Here is a 15531-nt window from a genome sequence, read left to right as displayed (position 1 = left end):
ACAGATACTCACATTTCTGTGCTCTCCCCCGCCTTCCCACCCAGGCTCTCAGACCTAGCTTGATCATTTCACAATTCCTTTCAGTTTTTGGCAGGGGAAAAAAAGCCTCCCCCCGCAAAAGAAAAAAGCACCTTAGGACACATGAATGTTACAATTGGTCAATAAGAACTGGCCCAAAAGAGGAATATATAGGTCATAAATACTGCATAAGTTCAGAGAGAACAAAATCTACATTGATACAAGTTCTAGAAGTGAGATTATTAATGTTAGGTAAAATAAAAAGAAGATTGATAACCTGAATAAAAAGACCCCTTAAGTTGTTTAGGGTTCCAACTGATTAAGAGCACGTGACATTGTCAGAAAATAAGTGGAAAATACAAAATAAGTGGTGTCACATCTGTTTAGCTCCTGCTTCAGTGATTCTGCAGTTCTTTGTTGTTGTTGTTTTGTTTGTACAGCGTTAAAATGGCAGCATCTAATTCTGCTGTTATTTCAAGGTGGAAGAGCCTAAAACACTTCTGCAAAGAGCCAGAACAGAACCACTTAGAAAGAATGTTCAGGAAAATCAAGATAGAAAAGTCTCTGTTCACAATAGTTTAAAACCCTTTCCTGGAGAGGCTGAGCTGCTTTTTCTAACACTTGTTCTATCGTTTGTACAAAGAATTACACAAGTGTTCAGTTTAAGGAACAGATCGGCTAGAATGCTCAAATGAATGCCTGTGATTCTTCTGAAACAATGGGCGCACATCCCCAAGCGCTTCATTGTTTTGTACACGCAGTTGGCCTTTAGCTCCAGGACTCCCACTTTGCTTTCGGCTTGTTGTACAGATGACGACTGCCACCTGCAGCAGCAAGGATGAACTGCTTTGCCAGAAGACTGAGCGCCTTTAATTGTGGATCACAGCAAGTGGAACCTTTCTCTGCCACCCTTCTTCAGAGAAGAAAACTAAGAGCATTCCACTTCACTTTACAGTGAAAATTTGTATTGCTGTCTGTTGCTTAAGTAACATTTGGTGTATATATGTAGTGTGTGTGTATATATATACACACACACCCCCCCCCCCACACAACAGTATTTCAATGGTAGGAAGTCACTTGGCAGAAGAGGATGGGTTTAATTTAAAAGCAGTTCTTTAAAAAAAAAAATTTTTTTAGACCAGCAATGAGGTCTACCATCAAGAAATCCTAGGAAAGCCATTCTGACTTATGTCTGTGCAGAGACAGAATTATCAAGACTATAAACTTGACTTTCATTTCATCCCTCCCCATATTAAAGAAAACCCCTCTCCTTTTTCCAAGTTCCAGAATGACACATTTATCATAAACGGGTTAAAGGCATGAGGGCACACATCCTAGCAACTACCCAAACCTTGGAAAAACAGTTCTATGACCACCAGTTTCATCACACAGAAGCCTTTCTACCAAAATCTCTATCCACCAAAAATAAACGACTAGCAATTTGCAGCTAGGCCATGACTTAACTGCTTAGCAAAGTTCTCCATCCAGTGGCCAGCCTCGGAGGTGCAGCTCCTGTTCCTGGCCCAGAGCATGATCCTGCTGCATGCAGCACCTCTGACTCGTGGACCGAACGGCAGCACATGGCACAACTATTAGGTGCAGTTCACCTAACATATTTCAGTAAGAAGAAATAACAGATAAATAACCTAAAATAACTCAGTGCCCTCCTACTGGTTCATGGATAAGTTTCTGTGAAAAAAATGACACTGATATTACATACAAGGAGTCTTATTAGTTCATTATGTATTGATTTCTCATCCAGTGCGCTGCACGTCTTACTGATCCAGTTACTACAGCTTAATTTATTCCTAACTTTTAATAAGAGGAGACAAGAATCTAGTTATACCCTTAGTAATACCAGGAGGAAAGCCTAAATAGCACTTCAAGGAGCGCAAGGAGAATGCTCCAAGTATTTTTTGAGCAGGCCCAAAAGCTTTATAGACACAGCTTAAGCCAGAAATGTAACACTAAACAGACAATACAAAGCAAAGCTTTTGAAAAACCATCACAGAAGGAGGCTCCACAGGTAAAAAAAAATACAGGATAGAACATGTCTTTCATGCATTCCATGTACAAAAATGGGAAGTACATTGAAAAAACCTGTGGCACACATGTTCATAACAGCACACTCACTCTCAGGCACTTACTCAGTAAGTAGGTTTGAGGTTTTTCTCCACATCACAATCTTCTGGCCTCAGCACGTTGGTGCCAGTAGGTCACGGCTTGCCATTGGGACTGGTTAGTGCCTGTAAGTCCATCACTGCGCATACTGTGTAGTATGAGCCCTAAGTAAGCCCAGATGGAAACAAAATCTTCTGTAGATCAGTGAAGATATTCAAACATGAAGGCTATTGATATAGCAGTGGAAAATAGTCTTTATTATTAAAAATAAATAAAGTCCTTAAAGAGAAGGTGTCAGGTTAATACAAAAGCATTTATGATTTTAATAATTTGTTTCCAAGACAATTAGGCAACAAGTTACCAAAACTTTTCACTTGTTACCAGCGACCAGGCTCCTTCCAAGCATCAGCCTCATTATTTGCTATCCACGTAGCTTTTCCTCTCAGCCAATCCAGAAGGGACAATTAAGAGTTCCTCCAGAAGCTGTTCACTGAGTGACCAATGATCACGCTGCACATTCCTACAGATCCTCCCGATGCGACCAGGAAATGCGCAGGACCACATACACAATTCCTCACCTCTGTTAAGATACGCTGCCCTCTAAGGTACACTACTTTGGAAAGAGATTCAAATCAGTGTACTCGAAGCCAGTTTCAAGAGAAAACCAAGAAGTTTAAGAACATAGGTCATATTTGCTAAGAATAACATTTCTTGTTAGTTACCTTTCAGTATTGTCAAGGCAGAAGGTGATGAGAAAGGTATCAAATTCATGTTAAAAAAAGATGACTCCTTATAGGACAACATGCAGAAGAAAACTTCATTTCTTACATTAGTTAGCATACATGCTGCTGGTTTCATATTCTGATATAACTGAAAATTCGGACAAGTTATATGTTCATACAAGAAGTCTGCTGGCACTGATTTAGTATCCACTCTTTAGTAAAACAATACACAAAGTTAGTTGAAGTACCAGTGTTTCACAACATCTAGTCCATGATTCTCTTCACATATTTTTTGGTTATGCAGAGAAACTTCTTTACTAACTTGAAACGACAGGTTCTGCACTTCTGCGAAGCTCCTGGAACAAATGAAACAAGCTAAATCAGTTACTCTGGAGGATAATAACTTCTGCTTAACCCCAAAGGCTATGCGCCTGGACATTTGTGTCATTCTCCCACCATGGAGCCATCAGAAGAAAAAAATGTAAAAAGTCAATTTTCTTCCCAAAGGCTAGTATTTGGAGGAGAGGAAGGGCAGTTTGCAGGACAGGGAGATAATGTGGCTTTATGGTCTATTAATCTTCAAGGATTTTAGCTGTAATCTCTTCTAGGGAAATGAAGAGGGGAAAGGAAATTTATCATGCTTTATCTCTTCCTCACACTCTCAGTGATACTTCATATTTGTTGACACAATACTTGAGGAAAAACAGGGCTGCTATTGCTCCCTGTGATTCTCAGCTAAAGTGTCAGAAAATGGCACACTAAAGCCGTTCACTTTGCATACACAAACTAAAAACTCCAAACATCTTTACTTTGACTGTAGGTAGGGTAGGGACAGAAATACAGAAGTCTGCTATGAATAGGATTAAACTTAGCGCTATAGTGCTACTACCCCCCTCAATTAATCCTCCTCCAATATACATTCTGGATATATTCTGGTGAGACTATAGATTTTCCCCTGAACATACAGCCAATGAGTCTTTTCATCTGGTTGCTGTAAATACCTTTGAAGCTCTTTATCCAGTTTCTGAGAAACTTCTTTAAGGTCTTTCAGTACATTAAATGTTTTTTCACTTTCTTCTAAGTGGCCTGGCATAATTTCTGTCAGAAGTTCCTGTGTGATAGTTAACTGCTTTTGTAGTTCACCTACAGTATGAGATGTTGAAGAAAGTATTCAAAATGCATGCAATGGCACTAGTGAAAACAAGATTACTTAATAGTTGCAGTGACCACAGAAACAGGTGAACTAGATGATGGAAAACTACTGCTTGTTCACCTTTCACACACTATGAGAAAACAGTGAAAGCCAAATTATTTTTAGCTATGAAGACTAACACCAGCAACAGGCTATGAAAATTGCTAATCAAGCTCTCATTTAGAGTATGTCAAAGATTTTTACAAGACAAATTCAAGAGAAAAAACAGGTTTTAAACATCAAAAATTCTTTGGCCAGTTACATATATTGCTATTGACATGCCATCTCAGCACAAAGTTTATCCAGTCCTCTTGCTTTAGCATTCACAAACCAAAAATATGTATTTATTTCCTTGCAAGCCTTCTTACAAGAATTCTAAGCTCTTCAATAAACCTTTTCCATTTGAATTGCAAGCAAGACTATTGTAAATGGTCTAAGAATCTCATTTCTTGCAGACCAGCAGTTTAAAAATGTAACTTTTTGTCCAGACTTCAATACAAAACACAAGTGATAATTTATTAAACAAACATTCTCCGATTCAAGACACAATACAGTACATTTAAGCTCTAGTTCTACAGGAAATGTGAGCATGTCTACCCACGTGACTTTATCCCTCAACACAGAAACAAGAGATCACAGTATTTCTACAACTTGCTCACACATTAGGAACAAGAAAGGAGGAGGAATGCCACGAATGCAGTTAAAAAATATTGAAACTTGCTAAAGAAAGTGTATGTGAATACTGCTCTAGCTTAGAAAGTTGATTTTTTTCCTGCTGCAAGACAAAAAACTTGTTCAAGTGCAGTTTAGTGGTTAAACAGAGACAAGAATTATTCATAGCAAAACATGTGACTAACACTGCAGCCCAGCGTCCATACAAGCTCTAAGAGCACACAAAATTCCTCCAGTGGCCACAGACAGATCCAGCAATAACAATGTAAGAATTTTAGCATACCAAAAAAACACTATTTCTGAAAGTAAATTTGATGAAGCAAATTTTCATACCAAGGTATGTTAGCGTATCTCCTTCTATGTGAATATTCTTTATGGGCAATTCATGTCTAGTGGCATCCAGGGAAGCTGCAAAGCTTTTATATTGATCTTTAAACCGTTCACAAACAGGAACAAGGGGAGAAAGTACTTCCATCTGAAAAAGACACATGATGAACCAACACTTCTTCAAAAGCAGCCATTTTGTTAGTACAGACCTGGCTCAATATAAAAAAAAAAAATTGTCAATAAAAAAACAAGTAGCATCTGAAATGCTCATTGACAGAAGAATTCAAGAAGTTTGTGGTGTGATACTGCTATCACGCTGTTCAATAAGTTTTCCTCTACCCCCCCAAAATACCTAGGTCAACACCAGTTTCCTTGTTACTGTAGCTCAGAGATATTAGTAACATAGCAGGGAAAGTGTTTTATATTTGATACTTTGACTGTAGCTAACAGTGTATTCACCAGAGGACAAAAGTCCCATTTAATTTTTGCAATGCGTATTTGTTAAAAGCAAACATAGGTTCAGTTTTGAAAATTAATTATTCAAAGAGTGCTACCTTTTAATTTGACACAACGGAACTAACAAAATACTGAAAAAGAGGGGAGGGTTTAGCTTCTATGATAACCTGTTAGCAAGAATTTCATACAACCAGGGCAGATCTATTGCTGTCTAACATGTAAGTCAAATAAAGAACAGAAGATGTTCACTTCTTATCTAAGGGTTAGCATCTTGGCTCTAGCCGTAACTGATTGTGTAACTGCAGGATGTTCACGTGGTTTTAAGATACTTGCATCTCCCTTGCATCGACTATAAACTGCTCTGGCAAGCGGTGCACTGCTGCTGCCCCTTGCCCAAGAGCTCCAACTTCTCCTTCCTGCCGATCCACAAGGGACAATGCAAAAGTGACAAAGGCATTTGCTTCAGTTACTAGGGAGCATTACGTGCCACAACAGGAAGTAGATATTTATTTTGTTTAAGATGCATAAAATTGTACCCCAGCAGGCCAGAGCAGCAGAGGAATCTTCTCTGGATAAAGGACTACTTCATAACTGAGCTTCCTTACAATTTATGCTTCTGCTGTATTTAATGAAGCCTACCTGTTTGTCTAAGGCTTCATCAAGTTTCTGCTCTCTCTCTCTGAGTAGAATTTCACGCTTCAACTCACAGAGCTTCTTGTGTTGTCTCTCCTTTTCTTCACACAACATTAACAAGTTCTTTTCTGTTTTTTTCTCCAGCTCAGCAAGATTTTTTCCTGCCTATTACACACAAAAATATTCACAACCAAAGTAATGCTACATCTAAGTAATTAACATTCTGAATAAACAAATGTAAGCCTCAGACCAGGTCAGAGAGCTTCAATTAACCAAATCTGAGAGCTCACACAATAAGCACAGTACATTATAGCTAAAGCCCCCCCCTCCATCTTCTTCCCCTACTCCCCCTAATATTTTTCATAAAGGAAAAATATGCATATACGCTACTGAGTGAACAAAGAACAAAGTCACTGCTACAACCTTGAACTCCAAACACACTCACTCAGGGTTTTCCCAAAATGTCTACACACTCCTGTGCAGTGGGCTGACCTTGGCTGGATGCCAGGTGCCTACCAAAGCTGATCTATCAATCCACTCCTCTGCAGGTCAGGGGAATTAGAATATAACAAAGGACTCAGGGGTCAAGATAAGGACAGTTTAATAAAGCAAAAGAAAACAGAAAATGTTATTCTCTCCTTCCTATCAGCAGGCGATGTCCAGCCACCTCCTGGGAAGCAGGGCTTCGGTACAGGTTGCTCAAAAGACAAATGTAAATAAGTGATGTCCCCCCTTCCTCCTCCTTTTCCCCCACTCTCGCTGCTGAGCAGACACCACACTGTGCGGAAGCTCCCTCTGGTCAGTGAGGTCAGCTGTTCTGGCTGTGGCCCCTCCCAAGATCTTGCCCACCTCCAGGGACTGGGGCAGGGAAGCTGGAGAAGCAGCCCTGATGCTGGGTGAGTGCTGCTCAGCAGCAGCCAAAACACTGGTGTGTTATCAGCCCCTTTCTGGCTACTAATACACAGTGCAGCACTAGGAGGCTGCACAGGGAAAATTAACTCCATCTCAGCCAGACCTGACACACCCTACTTCATGAAGAACCAGCACCAGCTGAATAAACTAGCACAGAATTCTAAGAATTTTCAAAGCAAGTCATACAGTTTTACAACCATAAACATATAAAGTCACAAAAATCTAACTTCTATGGATCAGAAAGCACAGACAAGAAAAGAAACAATTCCTCAATGTCATATTCTTCCACCTGAAACACCAAATACTTGACTGACTCACCTTTATTCTTAGGTAAGTTAAAAGCAGTGTCTGAGATTCCAGCTCTGCTATCAGAGATCTGCCATCAGAACTATTTCCCTTCAGAAAGAAAGAGAACATATGAGATCAATTTTGGTATTTAAACAATTATTTTTTCAATGTTCAAATAAATTGGACTGAGAGTCCAATTTGTGTCCAGAATCATCATCTACAGTCAGCTCAATGAAAAAAGTTTGGGTTTTTAAACAACACCTGTTAAATATACCTCTTTGTTCTTTGTTCCACCATTTTTAATAACATTTTTAGCAGATTTTCTTAATACTGGTAGAGAACACGAAGTTTCAGCACTACATTGAATGAGATCCCTAAATAAGGTACTTCAAATTAGGTTGAATCAATGTTAGTTTTCTGAGCAAAAACATCAGAAAATATTTAAAGATAATGTGATATAATTAAAAAGTATGGACAGGAATACAAAAACAATCCACTTGAGGAGCTGCTACAATTGGGGCCGATTCTTCACCACAGGAAACAGAAGCAAAGCTTTGGTCAGTATTGAGACACCTGATGAACAAACCAAACATTGCTAGCAGTAGAACAGACTTATCCTCTGACTTCTTCCAGGAGGCTTTAGATCATCCCAGGACCTCAAAGTTGTTATCAAGATTAAACAGAAAAATCTTCATTTCATGCATTTCAAAATAAATATATGTAACAAAGGAAAGCAGTGACACCTACTGCTTTTTTTGGTTGTGGACGTGTCCCTGTAGATCCTTTGCCATCAGATTTTGAAGCAGGAGTCTTTTTGTGGACAGTTTTATCTGTATCACAACAGAAAAGTTATTACTCTTTTCTACCAAAGTATATAGGGTGGGACAACATACCATCAGGTTTTCCTGAGGCAAAGATAATTTCAAAATTATTATGTAAACCCATAAAGAAGACTTGTGCTCTGTTTCTGGCTTTGGTGATACTCATGAGATGTGGATCATGAGCATTAAGTGACAGTTACAGATAGATGTGATACATTTTTTCAAAAGGGCTGATAATCTAATATCCATCGTTATAGGAACAAAGACTTGAGAGTACTTTGTTCTTCAATATTTGATCTTAAACAAAAAGAACACAGCACCCAAAGGATACTAAAAATCGAGAGGTTATTTTAAACCCTAAAGGTCTTATTACCTCTGCTTAAAGACACTTGAAATAACATTCACCTTATTTGACAAAAATCCTTTTGTGAGTATAGAAGAATACAAAGGTTACTTATCAAGTTACAGCACATACGTTAAAAACAATAAAACAAAAAACTGAGTAGGAGTGGAATCTTACCACCAATTGCTGAAAAATCAAGCTGTGGTCGTTCAAGTTTATCTTCATCTAGTAAAGTGGACTGCAAGTCACCTTTCTCAAAACTACTCTGACTTAACGACCTAGAGACAACACCTGTAGAAAGAAGCGGTTATCAAACTAAAATTAGAACAGATTCTGTGCAAATTCACAAATATACGCTTTCACTAATATGTGGCAACCTTAAGCAAACTTTTACACGTTTACTTTACATACATTGTTTGTATACTCCCTAATTTACCTAGAGAAAGGTAGTTCGGAATGTTATCCTCTTAAACATTGTTCAACAAGAACACTCGGATGTGAAAAGAGAATGTTATTTCCTCAGGATTTTCAAATCAAGTTAAGGTCTAACCTGAAAATTCTTTTGCAATTCTTGCAAAAGAAACAAAAGTGAACTGTTTTTCAGAGAGGGATTTTCAGTCATTTACACTGGGTTTATTAAAAAGATTAAAATTAAAAAAGCAGGGCAATGGTGAGGGCATAGTAAAAACATTAGCTCAAAGCCTGTGCAGAAGGCAAGAAATAGGCTTATTTTAGACAACCCAATTACTCAATTCCAGATTAGTTTTCTATCAGACCATCCAGACAAGAACTTAATGCATTTACGTTTACACCTTTTAATCCCAAAGTTTCTTAATTCCCTTTGAATGCAAATAACTGGTAGTGATGCAAGTAATACAGAGTATTTTTTAACAGCATTTTAGAGTTGTTAAGAGTTTCACAGACTGGCACTACAAATTCACAAAAGAAAAGCTTTTAAATTCTGGTAAAACCTACCAGCAGAAGTTGTACATTTCTGAGTAAGAACTGATCTTGATTTAGTTGAAGAAGATGGTTTACCAGTAGATGTGGAAAAGGAATTTGATGGAGTATCCTGACAATCAAGAAACAGATTAAGACTGAGCATAAACAGTAACTGTGATCAGCAACACATTTTACCTCCAGCCCGAATGCTGACAATAAACAACGACAACAATCCCAGGGCGTCTTGGTGCTTTTGCAAGTCACCCGAGTTCAGTCCCTAGTTCCCATCCCAGTAAGCATCTAGTAATACACCACGAGTCCCTCATAACCTCAGCAAACTCATTTTCTGCTTTAAGTCTCAGCTGCCCCTCACGCCATTTCTATCCTTTGCTGAGCGACGCCCGAGCTCGGCAGCGAGGCGTCCAAATACCTTCTTGGCGTCTTTCTTATCGTACTGCAGATAGCGAGACTTCACGATTCTTCCTCCTGAAGAAGAAGCAGAGGAGCTCAGCCGGGCCCGCCGCTCGCTTCCCGCCTCAGTCAGAGCGGGCTCCCCCCTCACCCCACGGCTACCTTTCCGCTTAGGCTTCGGCACTTCTCCGCCCGCCACCACAGCGCTGGAGTCGCTCGCAGACGCGGACATCCTGCAAAGAGAGAGCGAGAGATGACAACGGCACCGAGAAAGGACTGAGGAGACGGGCGGCGAGACGCGCCCGCTCCCTCACCCTCCCGCCGCCGCCATCCCGTTCGAACCGCCGCGCAGGCGCAGCACCGCCCCCGCGCTCCAGGGGACGAGGGGGCCGCGCGCCCCCTGGCGGCGTGGAGGTCTGAAACAAGCCGCCCCCGCCGGCCCACCCGGGGCAGGGCCCTTCCCTCCCTCCGGGGGAGGCCTCCCACCCGGGCTACGCTCCCCTCAGCACCGGGGTAAAGCGAGAAGTGAGGGCCTGACAACGCCGCAGCATGACTGACCGCGAGCACTGCTCTTTCCTTGGGCCTTTGGCGAGAGGCGGCTACACTCTAAGGCTTCAGCTGGCGAACCCCAAAAACACTGCGCGGGGGCTCTTCTGCGCTGCCCCTGTGCTCTAACAAACCGCTGGAAAAGGGCGGTGAGCGCCAGCAACGCCGCCGCCTCCGCAGCGGGAGCCCTCACGGCGCCGGGAGGCGACGCTCCCAGCCGAACACAGCGCTGAGGTTCTTTGGTTTTGAGAGGAATCCACCCACTCCCACTTCTCGCCGCAGGGCCCTGCCTCAGAAAGCACCTGGCTGCCAGTGAGCACCCGTTCCCGAGCTGCGCTGGGAGCCGCCGGCGAGGGCGAGGCGGCCGGGCCGAGCCGAGTCGAACCGAGCACCGGCCGCCACAACCCCAGGGCGACACTTCGCGCCTCCCGCCCCGCCGCGGGGTGGAGAAGGGGGGAGCGCGCATGCGCAGTGCGCGCGCGGCGCTGAATGGGCGCCGCCCTGCCTCCCCCTACCCGGAAGTGGCGAGCGGCGCCTCGGCGGGGCCTGTGGCGGGCGGCGGTGCTGGTCGCCAGCGCTTCACCCACCGGCTGAGGTAAGCGGCGGCGAAGCGCGGCCTGGGGCTCCCGATGGGCGCCCGCTCTCCTTCCTTTCTTCTTTTCCTTCTCTTCCTCCTTTACGGGTGGCCGAGCTCTGTGGTGGTGGCGCCTCAGTGACCGGGTCTCACACAGCCCCGGGACGGCGCTGCCCGCCGAGCCCCGGGGCGCTGTGGGGCGGGCAGGGAGCTCTGCGTGTGAGGAAAGGGGTCTGGCGGACGGGAGCCGTGGGGCTCCGCCGCTTCCCTCAGGAGCCTGGGGCCGGCAGCCGTTCCTCGGGGGCGCCCCTTGGGGCGGGGGGTGCCGGAGGGGTGCGCTGCTCGGGGCCGGGGCGAGGCGCAGGCTGAAGCCGCGCTGTGCCTGGCTTCTGGGCGGCTGCGTGGGCTTGTAGCGGCCGGGGGGGCAGATGTGTTGCCGCTGATTCGTTTTACATCTGATGTGCCCCAAGAGCTGGACATGCCCTAAGGGAAGGAACGTGCCTCGCCGCCAGTCCGCACCTCCCGTCTCTCAGGCGATGCGCAGGGGGAAGATCTTGCCGTTGATCAGGGTTAACTTCCATCTCCTGCTTACTGATCTTTCAACCATGCAGCGTTCGGCTTTTTCACATGATGTCTCTAACTCTCGGTATGAACAGCCTGTAAACTTTCGTACAAATATCTCCATATCTTTCAAAAAAAAGCGTTAAAACTCTCTGGGTTCTTTTGTTTCTTTGTTTTATTTTTGGGCAACTCCTGACGGTATCACTGCTGCTGCTGTGTTGAGGTCGTGCTTTATCGTGGTGACCATCATTGCCTAATTGATGCACGCCTCTAGCTGTTTCTATCTTGGTAGTGCTGTGTCTTTTTAGTAAGTTGGGTTTTGCAATCTGGAAAGTAAAACTTTTGCAAGCTGGGAACATCTTTTTGTTACATGTTTGTAGACTAAAAGTAGCAGAGTACTATCCTGATTCATGACTCTTGTGACCGTGCTGTTGGTACAGGTATGTGTGATCCTAACGCAAGATGACTTCCCAGTATAATGTCTAGCCTTGTTGGCTATTACTCCATAAGTATTTTGGCAAAATTCTTCCCCAGCTTTAATTGTAAGTCCTGTTTGTGAAAAGTGAGAAGTACTTTGAATGCAAATTAGTTCAGTATTCTTTGATTTCACCTTCTGGAAATGCGTGGCAATGTAGTAAAGGGCTGGAGATGATCTCAGGCTTCTGGCAAATGCAATTAGCCTTCCAAAGATGTCATCAGCATCCTCCCACATTACTCCTAGAGGTGGATCGGTATCGGTTTGTCTACCTAGCTGTTTGCAAATAAGAGTTTGTCATGGGTAATTAGAAGCTCTCTGATTTCGGGTCTGTTAGCTGGAATACATGACTGAAGTACTTGCCCTAAAGTTACAGTGTGAGGTAACCCTGCATTCCGGTTTAGTATATTGGTGTCACACCCATCAAGTTTTACTAAGCCTTTGGTGTCTTTAACATGGAATTTTGTCAGAAACAAACTCATTTAATGTAGGGGAGGAGGTATGGGAAACTTCTAATGCATATGTAAATTCATGCTAGCTTCAGGATTCGTTGGGGCTCTTTTTAGAAAAGACTTACTCTTGATTATTTTTGTCTTTGAACTAACAATGAGATTTTTTACCTATCTACGTGTAAAGTCCAGTAACATTGTTTCTGCTTTTCAGGATGATGCATCAAAGGCTGTTGTCTTAATCATTAGTGTTTACTTATTAGCATAAAACTTAGGAGTTACTTCACTAATGTGATGGAACTGGTTTTGTAGAACAACATGGGTTGTTTGGGGGTTTGGTTTAGGTTTTTTCTGTCTCTGTGCTTGAACGTTTGTCTCAACAAAAAGCTTTTTAGCAATTGAATGTTGTAGTTTGTGCAGTGACAGGGTAGCTGTCTGTGCAAATGGATAGTCTAATCAGAGTGGGAAGACTCAGGTTTGTGTTTTTCTGTGGAATCTAAAACGTTTATAGAACTGAATAATTTAGGAAGAGTAAATGCAGCTGATAAAAGTTTAAATGAGGTTCGTGCTTTGTACAGACTGAGTTTTCTGACAAATAATGATTCAAACGTTATACCACTTGAATAATCCTGTGTATGAATAACTGTTTGACTCATGAACGTAGTTCAGTATTACTTCGGCTAAATATGGCCTTTCCTTCGCTGGATTGTCAAATACCACATTTTGTGTCTCTTAGGCACTTAAAAAGGAAAAATTCTTAAAAGATGCAACAATATTAGGTATTTCAACAGTCAAGGAAAAGAGTGAAAAAAGTCATGATTCAACAGAAAGTCTGTGGTTCAGTACTTTTTTGTGAATGTGAAGTCTGAAGGTGTTTATTAATCACCTTTCTAAGAAACAAGATCTACTTATTCTAATATCAAGGAGTTATAAAGCCTGAGATGCTGATAAGGATTTGTTTTTTTCAGTAGGTGGCTATTTTAATAGATGATCTGCCTTCTGAAAGGGCTGGGAGTGTCTTTATTTCAGTAAATGAAAATTCAGAGGTTTTTGTTTCTGGTATATCATGTTTTCTTGATGTATCGACTAACTTAAGCATGGCTCACAGAGTTGCTTTTATCTAGGCTTTATTGTGTTGTTTATATCTGGTTACCAAATGAAACTCAATGCAGATCCTAGAAAAACTTGCTCTTCCTTCGAACACCAACAGCGTTTAATAGTAAAAGTGTTTTTAAAGGCATTTTTGACGTGTACAGGTTCTTCTGATGAACCCCCTTTTTTTTCTTATTCACACAAAAGTTCAACCTGAAGTTTCTTAAGAGAATTTCTGATCAGTGTAATTGCAGTGAGATTTTTTTTTTTTTTTTTTTTTACTTCCTTTGTTGACAGCTATAGTGCTATTAAGGATAAAATTAAGAAAACTACAAAAGCTGGTGAGAATAGTCTCCAAGATTCTTTTGACTTACACTCTTTGCCTTCATTCCTTGTTTTCTCAACAAGGCAACATTTTCATTTCCTCTGAATCATACTCAAGTGTCCATCTGTAACTCTGACATCACACTTTTTTGTGAGGTAATAACATGCTGTAGACCTTTAATGTCACTATAGACCTGATAAGATATCCTTGTCTTGAGGTTAAATTGTGCATCTGAGTCATTAAGAGGAAGTAGAGGTCTGCATCTTGGGTGCTTTGAGGGTGTAGATTGGGATCAGGATCTCAAGGGCCATAGGGAGTAGTGAGGAGGTAACTGAGAAGGAACTGCCTGTAATGAAGGTAATTTCTTTGACATTTTCCTGTATTACATTGCATTACTTGCATTGCAGCCCAGCTTCTCCTTTGTTAGGCAGTCTGTGGCAGTAACTTTTCTGGCAGGGTTGATTACAAAGAGTAGTAACAAATGTGTTGTAAATTTGCATGCTCCATTCAGAACTGCTCCTTCTGGAGTAGAAAAAGCCAGGAGCTTTCAGTTAAAGAAAGCCAAGGATCTAAAGTTTAGTCCAACAGAATTTTTGATGACCAAAAAAATATTGAAGTGTTACTAGAATGCTAAGCAATTTTCAGGTAATCTACAAATGTCTGGAAGACTAGGAAAAAAATTAAAATTAATTATGTTCAGCTAACAAGAACTGTATGTGCCTGTGATGTGAGGTAAGACAAGGGTTGAGGCCTTTGCCTTACTTGTAATGCACAGTTAATTCTGGAAACTTAAGGGTGTCTCTGTAGCCTATTTTGCTGGAAATTCCTTGCTTTGGAAATCAAGGGTAAGTAGTACCTGAATGTTTTTGAAATTGCTGAATGTTTTCAATTTGATCAGAGGGGTCTCTTTTGGGGATGGTCATTGGCAATTTTAGTATTCAAGAATATTAGAGGTCAAGTACTCATGATGTGTTTCTGCTTTTGTGTTGAAAATTACTTGATGAACAATGGGAGAAGCTTGAACTTTTCAGTTTGAGGAATGCAGCACTGGAAACGTACATGAAAATGTGAAGAACTGGAATATTATAAAGTTCATCCTCAACAATTTTGCTGTAATGGTAGCTTTCCCCTTTTAGCTTCACTGTGATTCATTGACTAAATATGTGACTTCAAATTATGGCCTTATTTAAACTAAACGGATACCCTGCGCTGATTGGGATGAAGTTCTCTTCTAGAATTTTACTACATTATTAAGTAGACAAAGTTGGCTTTAATACATATTAAAAAATTAATTGGCTTAATGGAGACTTGAAAACACTTAGAAAATACTGTCAAAATTACCATAGAGAATTGGAATTTTTGGTTTTCTATTTCTATTGTTATCTGATCAAAAAGTACAATTACAGATTGATGATAAATTAAGTAGCCTACTACATTTCTTCTACAAAGTATTGAAGAAGTTACCTGAAATGTTGTCCTACTCAGTGATTTAAGTGGGAAGTATAATCAATCCTCCAGTGACGGACTAAATAGTACAGCCCCGTGTTCACTTAGATTATTTTTTGGTAAGCCTAGTGGGTTTTAATTTTTTTATAAGCAAATGAAAGTACTAATTGATAGGTAATATAAAAATAAGTACAGCATTAGACTG

The 15531-nt window shown here is 41.4% G+C and overlaps 2 protein-coding genes across 10 annotated transcripts in view; one reads left to right on the top strand and one right to left on the bottom strand.

Moving 5' to 3' along the window:
* Positions 1 to 2375: 2375 nt before the first annotated feature.
* Positions 2376 to 11008, bottom strand: HAUS8 (HAUS augmin like complex subunit 8). Of its 4 annotated transcripts, XM_074808781.1 has the most exons (12): positions 10173 to 10210; positions 10021 to 10091; positions 9878 to 9933; positions 9481 to 9577; positions 8683 to 8796; positions 8089 to 8171; positions 7372 to 7449; positions 6148 to 6306; positions 5059 to 5200; positions 3863 to 4004; positions 3110 to 3217; positions 2376 to 2752 (listed from the first exon to the last, which is right to left on the bottom strand). In XM_074808781.1, the coding sequence occupies exons 1-12, from the start codon at positions 10187 to 10189 to the stop codon at positions 2740 to 2742; spliced, it is 1080 nt and encodes a 359-aa protein (XP_074664882.1). In that variant the 5' UTR covers positions 10190 to 10210; the 3' UTR covers positions 2376 to 2739. The 4 variants fall into 4 exon arrangements, with proteins under 4 accessions (XP_074664882.1, XP_074664886.1, XP_074664885.1 ...); XM_074808785.1 differs by lacking the exon at positions 10173 to 10210 and adding an exon at positions 10992 to 11008 and having other exon boundaries at positions 2376 to 3217; XM_074808784.1 differs by lacking the exon at positions 10173 to 10210 and adding an exon at positions 10707 to 10827 and having other exon boundaries at positions 2376 to 3217.
* The window catches only part of MYO9B (myosin IXB), a 45106-nt gene continuing 40492 nt past the window's right edge, over positions 10918 to 15531 (top strand). For 5 of the 6 annotated variants that reach the window (XM_074808771.1, XM_074808770.1, XM_074808767.1 and 2 more), the window contains exon 1: positions 10918 to 10999. The gene's annotated coding sequence lies outside the window, so the exon portion shown is untranslated. Of the gene's footprint in view, positions 11000 to 11527; positions 11625 to 15531 lie in introns of those variants that run through there. The other variant, XM_074808768.1, reaches the window with a different exon arrangement.

Source organism: Strix aluco, chromosome 29 (assembly GCF_031877795.1).
Source record: "Strix aluco isolate bStrAlu1 chromosome 29, bStrAlu1.hap1, whole genome shotgun sequence".
Taxonomy (NCBI): Eukaryota; Metazoa; Chordata; class Aves; order Strigiformes; family Strigidae; genus Strix; species Strix aluco.
Note: the sequence above shows the minus strand (reverse complement) of the source record. Positions and strands in the feature narration are given on the sequence as shown.

Coding starts and splice junctions, on each gene's coding strand:
- HAUS8 (XM_074808781.1), bottom strand. Junction 9,934..10,020: donor GCCGAAGCCTAAGCGGAAAG/GTAGCCGTGGGG, acceptor CTTCTTCTTCAG/GAGGAAGAATCGTGAAGTCT. Junction 8,797..9,480: donor GAAATGTACAACTTCTGCTG/GTAGGTTTTACC, acceptor TTCTTTCTACAG/GTGTTGTCTCTAGGTCGTTA.